We start from the raw sequence: 19,294 nt of genomic DNA, 5'->3' as shown, positions 1-19,294 counted from the left end.
AGTTGTGTACCTCCAAACAACTCTCAAGCAACGTTCACATCACATTTTAAATAAGCATCAAAGTGTACGCCTTTCGTCGTCTGTGATTGGTCAAAGCCATTGACGCAAGCCGTACTGTCCTTTTAACAATTGGCCGAGACGCCTGTCAGTGTTTGTCACTCACAATAGTTGGCCAATCAAATACCGCCTCGGGCGCTTTGAGCCATCCTACTCCGCGTGACGAATTTGGTCACGTGTTGTTTGTGCTGTGGCCCGTAGACTTGTGTACAGGCGGTGAAGAGAGAACGAGTTGCTAACAACTTAGCACGAGAAACACGATTGAACGTGGCCATGCTGCACACGGTAGGCTTCAGTTCTTAAAACAAGACCGAAGTGCAATTGCTGTTTGCTGGCACGAGATCGGAGAGACACTTTTTTTTGACAGGAAAGAAAGGAGGAGGAGGAAATAAAATCCCGCCACTCGGCGAATAGTGCAAATCTGAGCCGTGAATTAGCTGGCCTAGCCGGACTCGGAGCTCGACACAAGAATGGGGTAGTGGTCCAATTGGATTAGCTTGCAAGTAAGTGACCTTTGAGTGCGTTCTCCGATGGCAAATTTAACAAATTATCAGGAAGGCAAGGCAGCGAAGTTGATGCTGGAGGCGCAGCAGAAGAACGCGGGGTCCAAATCTGCCGACGCAAACGTAGACGGCTCGGTCAGGGAACCCCCTTCCCCGTTAATTAACAGCAGCGGCGGCGGCTTTCGTTCCCATCAGTTGCCGCCCTCCTACCACCACCACCTTGAGTCGTATCACTATGACCTGGCATCGCATCATCATCCTCTTCACCACCTCTCCGCGGATGTCGCCGAGTCCGCGGGCAGAAAGTCGTCGTCCCCGGTGGAGCACGGGGCAACCGCCAGCAGCAGCAGCAGCGGCGGCGGCCTTGTGTATGAGGCTAGCGGCTTGTCAAACCCAACGGACGCAGTGGACGACATTCGAAAGTGTGGCTATCTGCGCAAGCAAAAGCACGGACATAAGCGCTTCTTCGTGCTGCGCGCCTCCAGCCACCTGGGCCCCAGCCGTTTGGAGTACTACGACAATGAGAAGAAATTCCGGAGCAGCTTGCGTGGGGGAACCGGACCCATGGGCCCATCATCACCGAAGAGGGTGATTTACCTCTACCAGTGCTTCACTGTTAACAAGAGGGCAGACTCTAAAAACAAACACCTCATTGCTCTTTACACTAAGGATGAATACTTTGCAATTGTGGCGGAAAACGAACAGGACCAGGAGGACTGGTACGTGGCTATCAGTGAGTTGATGAACGAAGGCCGAAAGGGGCATTTGATTACGGACGATCTCGATGATGGATATGGTACGGTCACCCCTGGCACTGTTTTCAAGGAGGTGTGGCATGTGAATGTCAAACCCAAAGGACTCGGTCAAACGAAAAACCTCACAGGCTTGTATCGTTTATGCCTCTCATCAAAAACCCTTCACCTGATCAAGTTGAACTCTGATATCCCCTGCGTGAACCAGCACCTGATGAACATCAGGCGCTGCGGAAACTCTGATAGCTTCTTTTTCATCGAGGTGGGTCGCTTCTCGTCGATTGGGCCGGGGGAAATATGGATGCAGGTGGATGACTCTGTTGTGGCCCAGAAAATGCATGAGACCCTTTTGAATACCATGAAGGCCCTGAAGGCATATGTGGAGGTCAGGCCCAGGAGTAAGAGCCAGTCGTCGGGCTCCAACTCCATGCCATTTGTCACCACGCACCGCCACCTGAGCAACCTCCCGCCGAGCCAGACGGGCCTGCAGCGGCGCTCCAGGATGGAGTCGGTTGTGGGAACGCCGCCGTCCAGCAAGAGCTCCGGTGCCAGCGGTTACCGCTTCCGCACATCCAGCGAGGGCGAGGGGACCATGAGCCGGCTGTTTAGGTCCACCACAGGAAGCCTGGTCCACCTGAACTCCGGGCGCCCTCATCTGGGCCGCACCGAGGGGGACCTGGCCGGGAGTGGCGGCGCGGCGACGGGAAACGCCGGCACGAGCACCGGAGGCGGGCGTCATGTGCGGGCCGTCCCGGGGTCGTCAGCCTCGACCTACCACGCCCGCTCCGCCTCCCTCCCAGTATCGCACCCTTTCACCACCAGCCCGGTCAGCGTGTCCTCCAGCAGCGGCCACGGGTCCGTCTCGGACACCCTCACCCGCCCATCCAGCGCTTCGATATGCGGCTCTCCATCCGACGGCGGCTTCAACTCTTCCGACGAGTACGGATCCAGTCCCGGCGATTTCAGGTACTTCCGGGTGCGCAGTAACACCCCCGATTCCCTGGGCAACACCCCGCCAATCAGAGAGGAGAACTGCCTGAGTGACTACATGGCCGTGGGCTTCAACAGGGATGTGTTTGGCACCGGCAACGCAAGCGGCACCAACACGCCGCGAGATGAGAGCACGTCGACGACCGAGGATGAGCGCTTTTTTTCGTCGTCGCAAAGGAGGAGGAGAAGCGGTGGGCCCGGAGTAGCCGTCTATCAAAAAATGACTCAAACCAATTTTCCGTTAGACGAAGGGGCCGACGCCTTTGGCGGCACCTCCTCCGATTACAGCCAGCAGAGCCGGCCCTCCACCTTGCATCCCCTGCTGTCCTCCACCAAGGAAGATAGCGGCTACGTGCCCATGATGTGCGGCGTGGCCCCGTCCCCGAGGGACACGCCTCCTGACTACATGCCCATGCATCCCGGCTTTCATCCCGCTTCCCAGTTCCAGAGTCCAACCTCAGGCCCCCGCTCGGCCAAGTCCCAGGCGCAGTCGTCCACCGATGCCCACGGCTACATGATGATGCTCCCAGGATGCAGGGCCGGCTCTCCCTCCCCGGTGCAGGCCTCCCTCAGCCCCCGCGGCGGCTCCAGCGCAGCAGGTGGGAGCGGGAGTGACGGCGTCGCCGAGAGACCTGTGAATGCGGCGTACATGGACATGTCGTGCAGCAGCAACAGGGCGCACAAGCTGGATGACAGCAGCGCCGGCGCCGAAGGCCCCTGGAGGCCCTTATTCAGCCCTTATTGCTCCCTCCCTCGCTCCTACAAGGCCCCCAACAGAGAGAGTGATGAGAAGGAGGGCGACTACTATGTCCCAATGGCTTCGTTCCCCAAACCAGTCCATTCATCACCTGCTGCGGCTTCTTCTTCCGCACCTGAGAGGAGAAGCGTCAGTGGCGGTTGCACCTCCACACCCTCGCACCCGCCCCCGCCTTATGGTGCTCACCACACGACAGCGGCGATGGCTGACCGGCGCGTCGCGAGACCCAACCGCCTCCCTTTAGGCAGGAGGAGTTTCCACGGTCTTCTGCGAGTGGGCGAAGCCGCCACCTCGTCAACGGCGGGGGCCGGGTCTTCAACCGGAAGGCCCCCAAGTCCCGGAGAGTATATCAACATCGACTTTGGTGATCATTACCCACGCCAACAGCAGGCCCCTGCCTACCCTCCTCCCAACAAAGATGAATCCCCCATCCGCCGTCGAACCCCCCCCTTACCCCAAACCAGTCAGGACTACATGAGCATGGAGGCGGGTCGTGAGCATCAAGATGGCGATGGATGTCTGGGTAAGAGCCAGTCACCTAGACCCAGCCTTGTGGCCCCCTGGAACCCACCCAGCTATATCCGACCCTTGGCTAGCATTCCTGGCGCACTGCCCTCCGCCGGGGTCCATGCTGGAGGTCACTGGAGGTCAACAGGCGACAACTACACTGACATGACGTACAGCACGAAGGGTGAACGGACTCAAACGAGCCCCACTACTGACATGCTGCAGCATCTCTGCATGATGGAGGGATGCTATGGTCTCGGTGCCTCCTCCCCCATACCCCCCATGTTGCCTCCAAGGAGCCCAGCAAGGGCACCAGCGCACCCCGTGGAGCCGAAGGTCGTCCGGGCCGACCCTCAAGGCAGGCGGAGACACAGCTCGGAAACCTTTTCCTCCACCTCCTCCTCGATTTCAACACCCTCAGGGGGGGCGTCCTCCGCCGCCCACCCGACGCCGGCGGACCCCGTGACCTCAAACGAAGCGGAAGGCCAGGCCTCCAGATGCGCAGACTGGGCATCCTTCGACAGCGTGTGGATGTCAGTGGAAAGCCGCGGGGACCCGCCAGCTGACCAAGCACGGCTCGCCACATCAGACCCGGTCACAGCAACCAGCACCTCTGCGTCCTCCACCACCACCACCACCACGACCGACAGAATGTACGAAAGCAACATGTCTGTGGGATACCAAAATGGCCTCAACTACATCGCCTTGGAGGTGGGAGATGACGGAGGGTGCGTGGACGAAACCTCGTCGACGGGTGTCAGCGAGCCATCCGCAGTGCCAGAGGACAGGGACTAATCAGATGGCATCTCCATGGCAACCAATGGTGAGTATGTGTGTGCGTGTGCCTGTTTGTCAAATGTGAATATTCCTTGTGTGTGTAAAAGGAAGACAATTTGAAATGTGGGAGTAGGAATATATTTTTTTTTTCCCCTCTTTACAAGTCTAAAATAACCCTTTGTGTTCTGTGCTATTATTAGTTACATTTGATCAACTTGCTATTCCTCCAGATGTAGTTACTCTATTTTGGCTCTTCAAAGTGCTTAGCCTTTTCAAGAACAGAGAATCGTTGATATTTTTTAAAGCATCTGGACCCTACCTCTCTTGCGTGTGTGTGCTCTTTATCGTTTTCTATGCAACATAAGGCCCCCAAAAAAATGACATTGAATTATTACCTGTTGGCATCAGGTGAGACCTGGCAACACTCAAGGTCTCCCCTGATTGGCTAAAATGTGATGCATGTCTGGCACATATGGGAAAATTAAAACTTGAAAGCCTGGTGGGTGGGCCGCCGGGCTCATAAAACGCTGGGGGAAAGCCTGCGATTATCCCATCAATTAATCCCCCCCTCTTTTTTTATTTATTTATTTATTTATTTTATTTTTTATTTTTTTGGGTAAATATCTACTAAGTTTGCACTTGGTTTCATCCCAAAAAATAAAAATGTAAACAATGACCAAAATGGGCACGTTTTTGACGTAGCAGCCATGATATGCGTTGTTAAACACCAACAAAGTTAGCAATAACAATTAGCATTAGCACGCTAGCGATTACGTGAGTAAACAAAGGTAGAGCTAGCTGTTAGCTACTAGAAGGTCAATAACTTCCTATTCCTCTCTTTTTTTTGGGGGGGGGGAAATAATTACAGCTCAAATGCTTTTTATGATGTTCAGAACTTCCTTTCCTGTGTGTTTGGGAAGTTCAATGTGCTGCCTTTAAAAATAAATAAAAATACACTAGTCAGTACTAAGTCAGTGAGCATTTTTCAGCAGACAAATAACATTACAGCTGCCTCGGCAATACTGTGCGTCTGCATAAAAGTCAGTGTATAAAACACGCATGTCCTTAACATGGGTCTGGCGGAGTTTTGAGGCAGAAAATCTTAGTCGGCCTATTTTCAAAGTCGACTCATCTGACTTCGTCAACTTTTTTTTTCCCCAGTCCTATTGTACACAGTCTGGTGTGCGATGAGATGAGGTTGCATTTGCGTCGTCGTCTCCTTCCTCCTCTGGTTAAGTTTACTTCCTCAGCAAACGTGCAATTTGGACATGAGTCAGGATTGTTGGCGCACCGACTGACTCGTGTGTTTATCAGCGCGCGCTCAGCACCCCGTCACAGCGTGCATGCCGAGTCACGACCGCCGACGCTTTGATGTCATAATTGCGGCGGCGTGTCATGGCAACGCAGCAGGGACGGGAGGAAAGGCGTCATCGCTCAGGAATGCGCTTCCTTTCAGCTGTGGCATGGATGTGATGGCAGCACACCTGATCCGTTTACACCGGGGTGTCGGGGTGCTGCTTCCGGAATGCCATGACAGCAGTGGGAAGCTGCCCTTTTCTTCGGTGGAGTGGATACGAGGTGGGAAAGGGTGAGCCGGAGTGCGCAGTGGTTTGCGGTGGGCAGGAGGTGTCGACGAGGTCAAGAGAGATGTGAGAGAAAGTTGAACGAGGCTGCCCTTTTTGCTCTCACATTGCCATCTATCCGGCCAGCGGCCTTCTATATTTACACATCTATTTCCAGGTTGATGTGAATTTATGGGCGTGCTTGTAACAAGACCCCCATTTCCACTCGGGGTTCTCTCAAGGGGCTCATACACGTTAGAATTATCTGGCTGGCATAATATACAGTGCGTGTAAGTTTGTGTTTATGCTGTATCGGGACTGCTCGATTATGAAGAAAATAATCACGATTAATTTGGTAATTCAACTCAACTTTATTTATAAAGCGCTTTAAGAACAGGCATTGCTGTATACAAAGTGCTGTACATGAAATGGTTGTGCAGTAAAGAATAAGGTAACAGAACAAGAACAAAGCAAACATTTTGAAGTGAATTAATAAGAAGTAGGCGAGCGAATAAATAAATAAATACATGTATAGATAAATAAGAAAATTAAACATCAAATTCATACACACCACAAAACACTAAAAACAAGTCTCATGGTGCACCAAAAGCCAAAGAATACAGATGTGTTTTAAAAGAGGATAAAGAGGGGGATTGCCTAATATTTAATGGGAGGTCGTTCCAAAGGGAGGGACCGGCAATAGCTTAGCCCTCTGTACCTCCAATTGAGTCTGGTCTGCTGACCTGAGGCACCGGGCAGGTGCGTAGGGGTGCTAGAGTACCAGTAAGGTACTCATATCACTATTAGGATGATATGTTTTTTTTTGTTTGTTTGTTTGTTTTTTTATTAAGTATTTTTTTAAATATTTTATTATTTTTATTTTTTAGTATTTAATTATTATTATTATTACTATTTTACAAAACAAGAAAATGTTTAATTGTAAAAAATATTAAGACCATTTATATTTCTATGAAACACGATAATTATAATTAAGTTTGTTTTGGACCAACAATATTTATTAAATTAGTTATTTTAAAATAAAATGGTACAATATATACATTTTATCAACTCAAAATTAGTATTAATCTTTTATTGTTTTTCACGATTATGCCAATTTTGTAATTGTGGAGTGTAATAATTGTAATTTGAATTTTGATTAATTGCACAGATCATATGTTGTATAGGGCGGCACGGTAGTCGAGTGGTTAGCACGTCCGCTTCCCAGTTCTGAGGTCTCCGGTTCGAGTCCAGGCTCGGACCTTCCTGGGTGGAGTTTGCATGTTCTCCCCGTGCCCGCGTGGGTCTTCTCCGGGTACTCCGGTCTCCTCCCACATGCCAAAGACATGCATGGCAGGTTAATTGGGCCCTCCGAATTGTCCCTAGGTGTGCGTGTGAGTGTGGATGGTTGTTCGTCTCTGTGTGCCCTGCGATTGGTTGGCAACCAGTCCAGGGTGTCCCCCGCCTACTGCCCAGAGCCAGCTGAGATAGGCGCCAGCAGCCCCCGCGACCCTTGTGAGGAATAAGCGGTCAAGAAAATGGATGGATGGATGGATGGATATGCTGTATATATGTGTATATGTACAGTATACAATTTATTGGGGCTGGCACAAAATATTTTTGCTAGTCAACTAATCAGTCAACAATAGTCGCAATTAAGTAATAAGATATGTATCATAAAATCCCATCAATAAGACACATTTTTTCCCATTCCCGTATAAAATTATCCAAAATAGTCCCACCGGACTCTATATGAAATCATTTTAAAGGAAAAAGGAAGTGTTGTTTTGGTGACATGCACCGTAACTTTCGGACTCATTTTGGAAATGTCAGAACAACAAGCCTCTAATTGGTCCTTTTGTTTTGTCGAGATTCGGGAATTAGGAAACTGCGGTGGTCCAAGCTGTCAGCTTGGCATGTTACGTTCACGCTCATCATCCCAGCACAGCTCGCTCTCCATCGTCCACCACACAGTTTGCATTTCGCATTTACTTGCGCTCTGCTGAGGCCCTGCGAGTCCGGCCTACCGTGCTTGCCGGCATTCCAGCAGTGCCACCTGTCAAAGTGTCCGTATTGTGGCGTCCCGCTCGCATTGTTGTCGCACAAAAGCCTCGCTTTCAGTGGAATAACCCAGCTGCGTGGCCGCCATTGCCGGGGTCATACGGGGCCACCACGGCACGAGCCAAAGTCCGTCGGCCACATTCACTCATTTACCAAAGATGTACATGACTCACAAAAAGTTCAAGGTGTTGTGCTTCCTGGTTAAATTTCAGAATGACCCTGTAACCTTTCCAGGTGAACTTAATTTGACCTTTGAACATTAGAATGTCCAACCGTATAGTGTAGTGGTTTATCCTGAAATTGTATGAGAAAGCCTGATTCTAAGCTTTTTGAGATTTGTCATGGCCAAAACAATGGCACCGTTGTGCTTCTCAGATAATTCATTGCACGTTCAGGTGTTTAAGGTCGTGTCGTGTTTGTACTGGGACGGGGCTAATTACTTCACAACAGGAACCGGAAACAAACTCTTGTGCGAAAGCAGTCCCGCCTCTTCCGTGGCATATACCCCATTCACAAGAGCATCACTAAGCAAACAATGTTAGTGTCAAAGTCACTGTTGTGGAGAAAATGCATCTTTTGAGTTAAAATGCTCAAAATTGGCTGGCACTGTGGGGATTTTTTATTTGATTTATTTTTTGATAACGTGGCAGTAAAATAGCTAAAGGAAGTTTAAAATTGCGATAATCTTCAAAAAATGTGTTGCTAAACATGAAACTTGCTTTAGGACATCAACAGTAAAAATATTTTGACGTTAAAATTTTGAAAAAAAATACAACTTTACAATATATTAGGGGTGTTAAAAAAAATCGATTCGGCGATATATCGCGATACTACATCGCGCGATTCTCGAATCGATTCAATAATCGGCAGAATCGATTTTTTATTTTTTATTTTTTATTTTTTATTTTATTATTATTTTTTATTTGTTATTTTTTTTTAATTTTTTTATTTTTTTTAGGATTCACACCTTGAGCATGGAAGAATGTTATATGAACGGAACATTAAGCCTTAATATTTTATTTTAATGCTGTTCAAACATGAAACAGATTACAACCTCTATAAGACTGAAATTTCAGATAAATAATACATTTTCATATAAATCTTACACTCTACAAGCTTACTGATTAGTATTTTCTAAATTTGAATGAAAAAAATCGCAACAATCGACTTATAAATTCGTATCGGGATTAATCGGTATCGAATCGAATCGTGACCTGTGAATCGTGATACGAATCGAATCGTCAGGTACTAGGAAATTCACACCCCTACAATATATACATATTTTTTTTGTGTTGAATTCAAATATTCTTTCTCAAGTGACATGGCTAACCTTGTTTTTGTGTCCTCACAGGTTGTGCAACGGCGGAGGCGATGACCTTGCAGAAGACGACAGAAAAAGGCTTGCATATTTTTCATTCATTTGAACTGTCTCACATTTTATGTTTCTTGTTTTATATGCAATTCTTCAGTCTTTTTTTTTTTTTTTTTTTTTAAAGTTCTTTAACTTTGGTCTCTGGTTAAGCGCCAGTGTTTGCTGCTCACCGCGTCGTGTAATACAGAAAGCAGCCTCGTGCTCAATGCACAATGTTGTTAGCAGACGGTTCAACTTCCTCATACGGTATTAAAAAGGGACGCATTACAGTGCAGTCTTTATACAATCTTCATTTTTTTTCTTATTGTTTATTCTTTTCTTTGTTTTGACTAGGATCTGCCAGGTATTGTAATATCTGGTGTCTGTAAAGAATGGTGATACCAGCCACCGATACTTTAAAGGGATCATCCGGCTAGAATGGCACTTTTTTTTTTTTTTTTCCCCCACTCATTAACTCTCATGAGGAATTTTTGTTGATTATGAAAGTACAACACCCCTTCCAAATTCCAATATATCCAAGTTTGTTTATTGAAATTGAATGTATTGCAATTACTAGTGGTATCGGTACCTGGTATCAGTGGGTACTCAAGATTGAATACTTGTACTGGTTTCAGTGTTATGGAGCATCCCTAGTTTTGACCCATCCAACCTCGCTATGGTACCGTACAGTTATTATCTCGTGGACAAAGTTGTTGTAGAGAATGTGTGTGTATATATATATATATATATACAGTATATCTATTTTTTTGGTCCTCTTTGGATGCGCTTGTTCACTTGACCTAGAATGGCTTCCTGGTCCGAAACAGGAAGAAAAATTTCCTTTCGTACACTTGCACATATTTATTTGAGGTTCAAACAGTTCCGGTACATTTCTTAGCTCCTCGGATAAGGAGGAATTAGCGCACGTTCAGCAAATGACTGATGCGTTGTTTTTCTTTCATTTTTTTTGTTTTTTTTTAAATAGCATTCTCCGTTTTACCTCATGTGATGCACGGTACAGTGCCTCTCAAGGAATGCACACACACTACTCATGCAGCCCAGGGTAGACGCCCCCCGAGCCGCCCCAACTTTGCCCCTGCCCGACAAATCTTTCTCAGCAGCGCGATGCGCGCACACAACACATGCTTCCGGGAGACGTAAAGACGTTTCAAGTAACCTGAGTAACTATGATATACACGCACGCACACACATCACACGCTGTGCCAGTCAGAACTCGCCGCTCCCTCCGCTCGCTCTCGCACGGAAGTGCACACCGGCGTCCGTATTTAGCGTTACCCGCCGCTCTCCCACCTGTTCCCACAGCGGAGATGTGCGCTCCAATGCAACACGACTGAGTTTTTTTTTTTTTTTTTTGCTTCTCTTTTCTCCGTCGCTCGTATTTTGTGTGTATGTGTGAGGGGACACACAACAAGGTCATCTTGGCGGCACCGATTTGAGTTTTTCGCCCACGTGGCTGGTTCGAGAAGTCAGTTCCAAAGTCCACTTTGGAGATGCGCTTTCTGTACATGTATATGGTCCTTCTCTCTCTCTCTCTTTTTTTTTTTTTTTTTTTTTTTTTTAAATCGAGCAAGAGTGCCATTTTGTTTTCATTTAATAGGCACCCTTATTTATTTTTATTTAAACGGTTTATCACATGACAGTATTTCAAACTGGGCCGGCTCAGATTGGCTCGAACAAACATCCACCTCACAAGTGTCCTCGTGTTCAGAAATGGCTGGAAAAAGAACTGAGCCTCGTATAGTCAGAGAGGACTTAAAAAGGGGAAGTCAACCTCAGTTTCTTGAAAATTTGTTGTATCAGCCCCCACTTGTCTAAACATGCCATTCGGATTAATATTGCCTTTGCCCCTGGGCAGTATCTTATTTTGAAATGACATGGTCAGAACGATCAAAAAGCCGAAAACCGGTCACAATAATGCCTAAGGGTTTTAATTAAGCAGCCATTTCTATCTATCTCGGGGATTGAAAATGACATCACAGTTGCTCAACCAATCATAGGTTACCTTCACAAAACAGGTGAGCCGTGATTGCTCGAGCAGCTCTGATGTCTTTTTCACTCGACCCCTCAGATAAATAAAAAGAGCTGGATAGACTGTATTCATATTCCACAAACACATTATTAATCAGAATGCTGTGTTCAGACAAGTGGGGCTCCCACTGCATAGAACATTTTGTAACGGAAATTTTTGGGTCGACTTCCCATTTATCTGCATTCTTATGCAAGCATTGTTTTGCTATTTTCCTTTATTTGTATTTTATCTGACACCAGAAGAGTGTTGCTATTTTTTATTTTTTTTTTAAATGTGTGGTATCGAGGCAACCTGCAAACAAAGCGATACATGCTGCCTGTTTTGTTTTTGTTTTTTTTTGCAGCATTTTGCAGTTATTTGTATTAAAGTGTTTATTTTTTGTAACTATATTACAGTTTATTTGCTGCTGTGTAGTTCAGGTTGATTAGTGGGCCTCTATTCAGAGGCGTACCTGCTACCTGTGTTCTGTTCCCACTTGAATACTGTTCGTTCGTTAGCCTTACAGAAAAGAGTTCAATAGCGGGGAGGCGTGTCTCCTTCGTATGTCCTCTGTTTCGAAAAATACACCTCACATTTGTCTCCTGTAAATAAGGAGAATTTGTGGCTTTTTTTTTTTCTTATGCTGTCATTCTTCCATTTTCTTTGCTGTCTCATGGGGGAATGTGTTCGGTGGTTCCCAGAGGCCATTTGAGCGTCAGCATAATGTTTATATTGTTCAAACCTTTGCTTTCCATAGAGCTATTGCAATAAAAATGTTCATGTTCTGCACTTGTGTTTACGTGAGATTATTCTTCTGTTCGCTCGCTGCGTGAACTTCACGAATAATAACTTTGTAAGCGAATGAATCTTAATTTTTTTTATTTTATTTTTTTTAACCCAAGGTTCTCGACAATCGCGGCCTGTTTATCCAGCCCAGGTGACCTGCCCCAGGGTCCCAAAGTTCAACTGTCAAAACAATCCAAAGTGCACTTTGGTCATGTGAGACTCAGCTGAGAGCAGTCTTTTTTTTTTTTTTTTCTTTTTTTTTAATTAATTAAAAAAAAATAGATCAGAAATTTGTAATTATTCTTTCATGTCAACAAATAATCCAATAAGTGAAAGTGGTGATCTCTGAAGTGATAAGCTACAGTGCAGTAATGCTGCCACCTGCTGCTCACAGAGTTACTTGTCTGTTGATTAAAAACTTTGAGCCAGATGAGGGAAATGATCACGTTTCAGAGGACAAAAGTTTGGTCATTGTGTTTATTTCAGTCTTTCGCTTATAACAACTTCGGAATACCATAACACAAACAAAATAAAAATAATACATTTGAAAAGCACCCCAGCTTGAGAAGAAAAAAAAAGTCACAGGAAAAGGCCTCCTACATCTTAAATTGTCGAATTGAGTGCGAAATTTGGAGGTTTTTGGTGCAAGAACTCAGGCGCTCTTATTTTTACAGCAAAAGCCCAACACCTGGAAATGTTTAAAAAAAAAAAAAAAACACACAACATGGTTTTCGTAACAAGAAGCGAAAATTTAATTCAAATCTTGTGACACTTTTCCCCCGATCATCAGACAATCTCAAAACAAATCCCCTCAATTCAGATTTTTTAATTCTACAAATTGAATACAAAAAGTTGAAGTGATTTTAATATCATACACACTTGTCGCAGGGAAAATGGCTTTGACTGTGCTCAGTAGTTTGTTTTTTGGCGAAATGCATGACCTTAAAACACCCACTACCAAGTAACCTCTTTTTGTTTTTTCTTTAGAAATATATATTTATTATATATATATAAAATACTTTTTTCATTCATAAAAGCCTTACTTTGTACAATATGTGTTTGCGTGAGTGAGTGTAAGCGAACTAAACCTGCAAAAATGCTCGTTACCAATTCAAGACCTAATACGCTAATAATAAAAGGTGTTTTACACAATATACACATTTCATTACTTACAAAAGAAAGAAAGCAGAGTTAGCAGGCGGCTTTGCAGAAGGGTTAGTACCACCACGCGTCACAATGGACGTAGAAATAAGAAGGAAAGAGGAAGACATCAAGTGGTCAAAAAAAAAAAAAGCCAGTCAGTCTCACAAAGGAAAGCTCCTTGTCAGTGCATCTCGCATCTTGGATGTCCCGAAGTCAAAGTGCCTGTTTGGTTACCGCGGAGAGCTTCATTCGCACCCTCCTCATCGAGAAGAAAAGAAAACAAGAAAAAGTACGTGTAGAAATGGAAGAACACCTGGGTCACATTAAAAGTGACTTTGTTTTTTTGTTTTTGTTTTGTTTTTTAGCGGGGTGAAAAATGTATGTTTGCTATCACACATTCATCATGGCACCATTTTGTGGATAATTTTTTTCTGCGTTTGTTTTGAGGTACTTCTTAGGAACAAAGCAAAAAAAAATTCTTTACGTCAGTTTTTTTCTTAAGCTGTGTTGCACAGTAGCACCATTGTTTTTACTTGAAGAAAATGCACCAATGGAATTCCACCAGTGGCCGCCACGCACCATCGTCACCTTTTAAACCCGTGTGACCCCTCCCCTTCGTCCAATCAGCTGTCTCCGCTAATTATCCCCATCTCAGATGCAGGTGGCGTGATGGTTGCTGTGCGCCGTTACGTCCTCTTCATGCAGACCACGCAGCGGCTGACGCGTGTCCGCAGGTTGCCCGCCTTCAAGGTCTCCGACTGGGGCTTGCTGTGAGGGCAGAGGTCAAGGTCAAGGTCAAGGTGAATGCCGGCTTCAAATGAAAACAAAACGCCTTGCTTGTATGTGTCGCTGCTTAGTGTGTGTCTGAAGATTTAGATTTAACTTACGTAATTTCCCATTAGCCTGTTTAGTGATTTGTTTTGTGATTTTCAAAATTAAAAAAACGGGACACTATGAAAACCAAACATAGAATACATTTTCACCAGGAACCATTTATAATATTTAATAATCGCTAGTCAATCCGGTAACCGGTGTTTTACAAAATCATACCTAGTGGTGCACGATAATATCAGTGGCCGATAATTATCGGCAATTATCGGCAATTTGATTTCATACAGATAAACCACATAATAAAGAAATCCAGCAATAATTATAGACATGCCACATTGGTTCATCTGTTGTGGTTGCGGCTCATATCAATAAAATTCAGCTTCATGGTGCTTTACATACATTGAAACATTGTGCAAAGTTTATATAATGTTTCAATGTATTTGTTAGACTTATAGTAGGACTCAAATATATTTGTATTCAAGTTAATTTTGCAAACAATTATCGGTTTACTTATCGGTTATCGACATCAGCACTTCTATATCACGATATGAAGGTCACGATACGATAATTAGAACAATATTGTGGGGGGGGTTGGCAATATTTAAAAAAGATCACAATATTGTAAAAAAGAGAGCTCATACTAAAAAAAAAAAAAAAGCACAATATTGTGCTTTTGTACATAACAGCAATGCAAATAAACCACCTCCAATCTCGAAAAACAATATTGAGGCACTTACTTGGTAATGCAAGCACACATTGATCGCTTCACAAGCAAATTAGGTGACCCTTCATCTGACAGTTAGCATAGATTTTAAACATAGGTCAAAACATCCCTAATGAAAACTAAATTGCACTAATAAACTAGCCACTAGAGGGTGCTAGAACTGTACAAATGGAAACATGACGACGACGATATTGTGGCACTTTTAATATCGCGATATCACGATATTACTTACCGTGACATCCCTATCGGTTGGAAATAGCAATATCGTGCATCCCTAATCATATCATTTTCATCTCATTTTTTTTCATGAACTAAAATGTCCATAGATTTTAGTCCAGTTTTTATTAAGTGAAGTGCATTTTCGTCTCGTCTTTATTCGTCGACAAAAATGCATACTGATTTAGTCCCAGTTATTGTTTATTAATGAGGGTTTTAGTCTAGTCTAGTTTTAGTCCGGTGAAAAATGTGTGTTGATGAAATTTTTTTGTTCAGTTTTCGTTGACAAAATTAACACTAACCTGAACATCTCGCCTTCGTCCACTGTGGCCAACCAGAAGCTGTAGGAGTTGCCGTAGTAGTTGCACGTCCCCCTGCCGTGGCACTCGATGAAGGGAGCGCTGCGGAACTCCTCCAGACACGATCCAGGAGAGGCCAGGGCCTGGCCAGAGCCTTCGGCGCCGGCACTGGTGTGCTGCAGAAGGAAAGACGGAAGACACGTTAATCCTGAAATTTCACTCAAAACTATCCCTAACATGTTGTGTGATTTATAATTTGCACAAATGTCCCACCATCATGAAGGAGTAACCTATCCACAGAGCCTCCCAGTTGGAAGGGCAGCTGGGAATCTGGATGGTTTGGCTGTGGACCGCGATCACCATAGCGGGAGCTTCACATACTGAGCATCTAGATTTATACAAATACACAAACTGAGCATTGTGCTCCTCGCCTCAATCTTGTTCTTTCCATCCGTGTCCTACCGGCTGATAAAAGGCTTGATGCTCTCGCCGGTGATGGGGGCCATTGACATGGGCATGGGTTCGGGCGTGGACAGCCAGTAGGAATAGTCGTTACGGGAGGCGAAGTTGCACACGTTGTTGATGTTGCAGAACATGAAGGGCATTGTGCTGAAGCGGCGCAAACAGCTGCCCGCCGTTCCTGAAGTACACCGCAGATGATCAGTCATGTCGAACATGTTTTAAAAGATCTGCAGTCCAATTATTATTATTATTATTATTATTATTATTTTTTACCGAGGTCTTGCCCGTGCGCCCTCTCGTTGCCCTGCACGTACAGCAAGGAGTAGCCATCATATATGAGATTGGTTCCAACCGGACAGAGTGGCACTTCCTGGATCTGGCTGTGTCGGGTGATGAGGAAGCCGTGGTCTGCCAAGCCCGAGCCTGGATTACCGGGAGGACCCTGTGGACCGTCAGAACCGGGAGGACCGGGATAGCCACGCTGACCTGCGATCAGATGACATCTTTGCAACGCTATTCGATAACAACAAAGTCTTCCAGTTGTATTATACTCACCAGGCTGACCAGCAGGCCCGTTGTCTCCCTTCCTTCCAGGGGGGCCGCTGAATCCAGGGGGACCATCTGGACCAGGATCCCCTGAGTCACCTGGCTGACCTGAAAAGCGGAGTGAAAAACATCATGGCATTGCTTTTTAACTCATTCAAACACAAAAATGTAGAAATACTTTTTTTTTTTTTAATGCTTTGTCCTGCACCGCCCAAAATGTATTTATACGTTTTTATGTTTGTTTTTTTCTTTGTTAAAGGTTACAGAAGGCTTCGATGCAGCTTCTGACATGAAGAGGCCAGCAGTTGGCAGCAGAGTATAAGAGATCAGCCAGGGCCATGTTGCAACAAGCTCTTTTTGCCAGTTTTCAACAGGTTTGTGAATAATGATGAAATGTAGCTATATTCTATTGTTAATTGCTGCAAAACGGACACAGATGCAAATGTACTTTTTTCCCCTGAAAGAAGAGACTTTAATCTTTCTTTTGGTAGGTTTGATGTTTTTATAGCAATAGAACCAAATATCCTGTGGACCTTGCAAAATCAGTCAAAATCCAGTACAGCAGCCGGGTGCGAAGGGGGTTTGCTTCAGTGAAAATGGCTGAGAGTTGAATGAGTCAATTTAGAAGAAGCTGCAAATTAAGTCTCAACTAACCCGGGAGCCCTTCACGTCCAGGGGAGCCCCCCGGTCCACCAGCACCTGGCAGGCCCAGAGGACCAGGGGGTCCACGGTCTCCCTTAACCACAATGGGGGGCAAAGAAACACCAGGGTCACCAGGAGGGCCTGGAACAAAAAAGGATTAAGCATTGTTAAAAGATGCCTCCAAACCTGTCGTGGACTACATACTACCATAAAATTGAGGATTTAGCCTTTCATTGTAAGACAGTCTTAAATATACTCACCTGGCGGCCCAAGATCTCCAGGGTCACCAGGAAGGCCAGAGCCACCAGGAAGTCCTGAGTCTCCTTTTGGTCCTGGTTAAGATACAAACACTTATTAACTCATTGACTGCCATTGACGGAAAAAGACGTCAAATAATGCATTTTTGCTGGGCTGGCAGTGAATGTGTTAAACACAATGTGCCAATATATTTTGTGATTATATTGCAGCATCCTTTTTTCCTTTTTTTTTTTTTTTTTTTTTTTTTTTTTAAGGCAAATGTTTAAAAATCCATCAATTTTCATCTTAAGTCATTGACTGCCATTGATGGAAAAAAAACGTCAAATAATGCATTTTTGCTGGGCTGGCAGTGAATGTGTTAAGAACGGATTTATTTAGAATCAGGAGAAGATCACTTCTTCATTTGAACAAACGATACCTGGGAATCCGGGAACGCCAGGCAGACCGATGTCGCCCTTCACGCCAGGAACACCGGGAGGGCCGGGCGGACCCTGGTGGGAGAGGTCCAAAGCAGTTATATAATCAAGTAGTGAGTACTTAACATTTGATTTCTTCTATTCTTACTGAGAATCCTGGAACTCCAGGGTCTCCTTTCTGTCCAGGGAAGCCTGGCTGGCCAGCAGCACCGGGAATACCTTTCTCTCCTCGAACGCCACCACCTCCTGGGGCCCCACGAGTGCCTTGTGGGCCAGGCACACCTTCATACACAGAAGACCAGAGGTCAGATGTCATGGCATGTTGATTATAAAAAGCACAATTCTGCTTTCCATTCCTTGAGGCTTCAAAGTGAAATCGTAGCTATATCATTGTTCATGAGCTAAGAAACAAGGGTAGGGAATCGGGATGCATTCAACTTAACCACAAAAACACAAACTCTCCAACCCCAAGTTTAGTACATTGAGACATCCTTTCAATGTCGGTTCTCCCCAAATCATCAAAAGCATCTAACCTGCAGGACCTAGGCTTCCCAGAATTCCCGGGAAAAGCAGTTGACGGTTGAAGCAAAGAAAAAAAGACAAGATGTTTAGACAGAAAACAGATATCAGAACAGAAATACAAAGCACAACTTTTGCCTAATAATAAGTTGGTTATATTATTTAACAGTTAAAATTTATTTTTGACGTCTATAGCCGTCAATGGCACTGAATGACTTAAGTTCACTATCATTTCACTATCAAAACCAAGATGGCGGCATGTGTATTGTCTGCTCAGTGTCTCTCTGGATTTGAGATGTTTTAATGGATTTTATTGCATCTGAATTTGTTTTAATAAGTTGAAGTTGATTTTTTTTTTTTTATAGATAATCCCTTTGGATGTTTTAAGTGAACTGTGGACTTTTTAATTTTAAGTTTAAAAAATACTGCTATTATCTGAGTCTGGCTAACAGGCTTGGGCCTGCTGCATCACCTGAGGCCGAGCTAATGAGCTTGAGCCTGCAACATCCCCCTGGAGTCTGGGCTTGGAGGCCCACGCCCCTCCTGGAGCTGAGCTAACTAGCCCGAGCCTGCAATATTTCTTTGCAGTGAAGGACAATGGCGTTTTTTATTATTTTAATATGTTTGTTGGCAACTTGGGACATGAGACTCAACAATGTTCCCTGGGTGAGTACCCATCACAATGTGTTGTGTTTTCGGGACAATTATTATGGTGGCACTGACTCTAATGTTGCTTATGAGCAACCTCAGATTCATTTGGTCTGGGTCTTAAACTGCTGGACTGAGGTACCCAAGGAATTACTTAAACTCCAAAATGCTCTCGCTTTATATGACCTCACGCTTTCGCTTTGTGAAAAGAATTGCTCTACTTCAACATACAAAAACTTTGTGTCAAAATGTAATGTGAAACAAAGATTGATGATTGTTCTACTTTTACTACTATCTGGAAATGTGCAACCAAACCCTGGACCTGATCTGCAATGTATCCAGACTCCTTCTGATTTTAATTCAGTGTCTGGCCTTAAAATTGTTCATCTTAACGTGCGTAGTTTACTACCTAAAATGGATACAGTCAAAATCTGGATTAGATCAACAGATGCAGACATTGC

General features: G+C 44.9%; 2 protein-coding genes across 3 annotated transcripts in view; one reads left to right on the top strand and one right to left on the bottom strand.

Annotated features, from left to right (window-relative positions):
* The first annotated feature begins 272 nt into the window (after positions 1–272).
* irs4b (insulin receptor substrate 4b) lies at positions 273–12,132 on the top strand. 2 transcript variants are annotated; one of them, XM_077500901.1, is made up of 3 exons: positions 273–342; positions 425–4,389; positions 9,315–12,132. In XM_077500901.1, the coding sequence occupies exon 2, from the start codon at positions 588–590 to the stop codon at positions 4,359–4,361; it is 3,774 nt and encodes a 1,257-aa protein (XP_077357027.1). In that variant the 5' UTR covers positions 273–342; positions 425–587; the 3' UTR covers positions 4,362–4,389; positions 9,315–12,132. The 2 variants fall into 2 exon arrangements, with proteins under 2 accessions (XP_077357027.1, XP_077357026.1); XM_077500900.1 differs by having other exon boundaries at positions 274–4,389.
* Positions 12,133–12,592: 460 nt separating this feature from the next.
* Positions 12,593–19,294, bottom strand: part of col4a5 (collagen, type IV, alpha 5 (Alport syndrome)) — a 32,615-nt gene continuing 25,913 nt past the window's right edge. Inside the window, exons 40-49 of the mRNA XM_077500512.1 lie at positions 17,815–17,948; positions 17,669–17,741; positions 17,253–17,324; positions 17,005–17,133; positions 16,360–16,458; positions 16,078–16,290; positions 15,805–15,982; positions 15,616–15,730; positions 15,346–15,518; positions 12,593–14,040 (exon numbers count right to left, since the gene is read on the bottom strand). Of these exons, the coding sequence (XP_077356638.1) occupies positions 13,959–14,040; positions 15,346–15,518; positions 15,616–15,730; positions 15,805–15,982; positions 16,078–16,290; positions 16,360–16,458; positions 17,005–17,133; positions 17,253–17,324; positions 17,669–17,741; positions 17,815–17,948 (1,268 nt within the window). The 3' untranslated portion in view covers positions 12,593–13,958. The remainder of the gene's footprint in view (positions 14,041–15,345; positions 15,519–15,615; positions 15,731–15,804; positions 15,983–16,077; positions 16,291–16,359; positions 16,459–17,004; positions 17,134–17,252; positions 17,325–17,668; positions 17,742–17,814; positions 17,949–19,294) is intronic.

This window comes from Festucalex cinctus, chromosome 16, assembly GCF_051991245.1.
Source record: "Festucalex cinctus isolate MCC-2025b chromosome 16, RoL_Fcin_1.0, whole genome shotgun sequence".
Lineage (NCBI taxonomy): Eukaryota > Metazoa > Chordata > Actinopteri > Syngnathiformes > Syngnathidae > Festucalex > Festucalex cinctus.
This window is presented reverse-complemented; position numbering and strand designations above follow the sequence as displayed.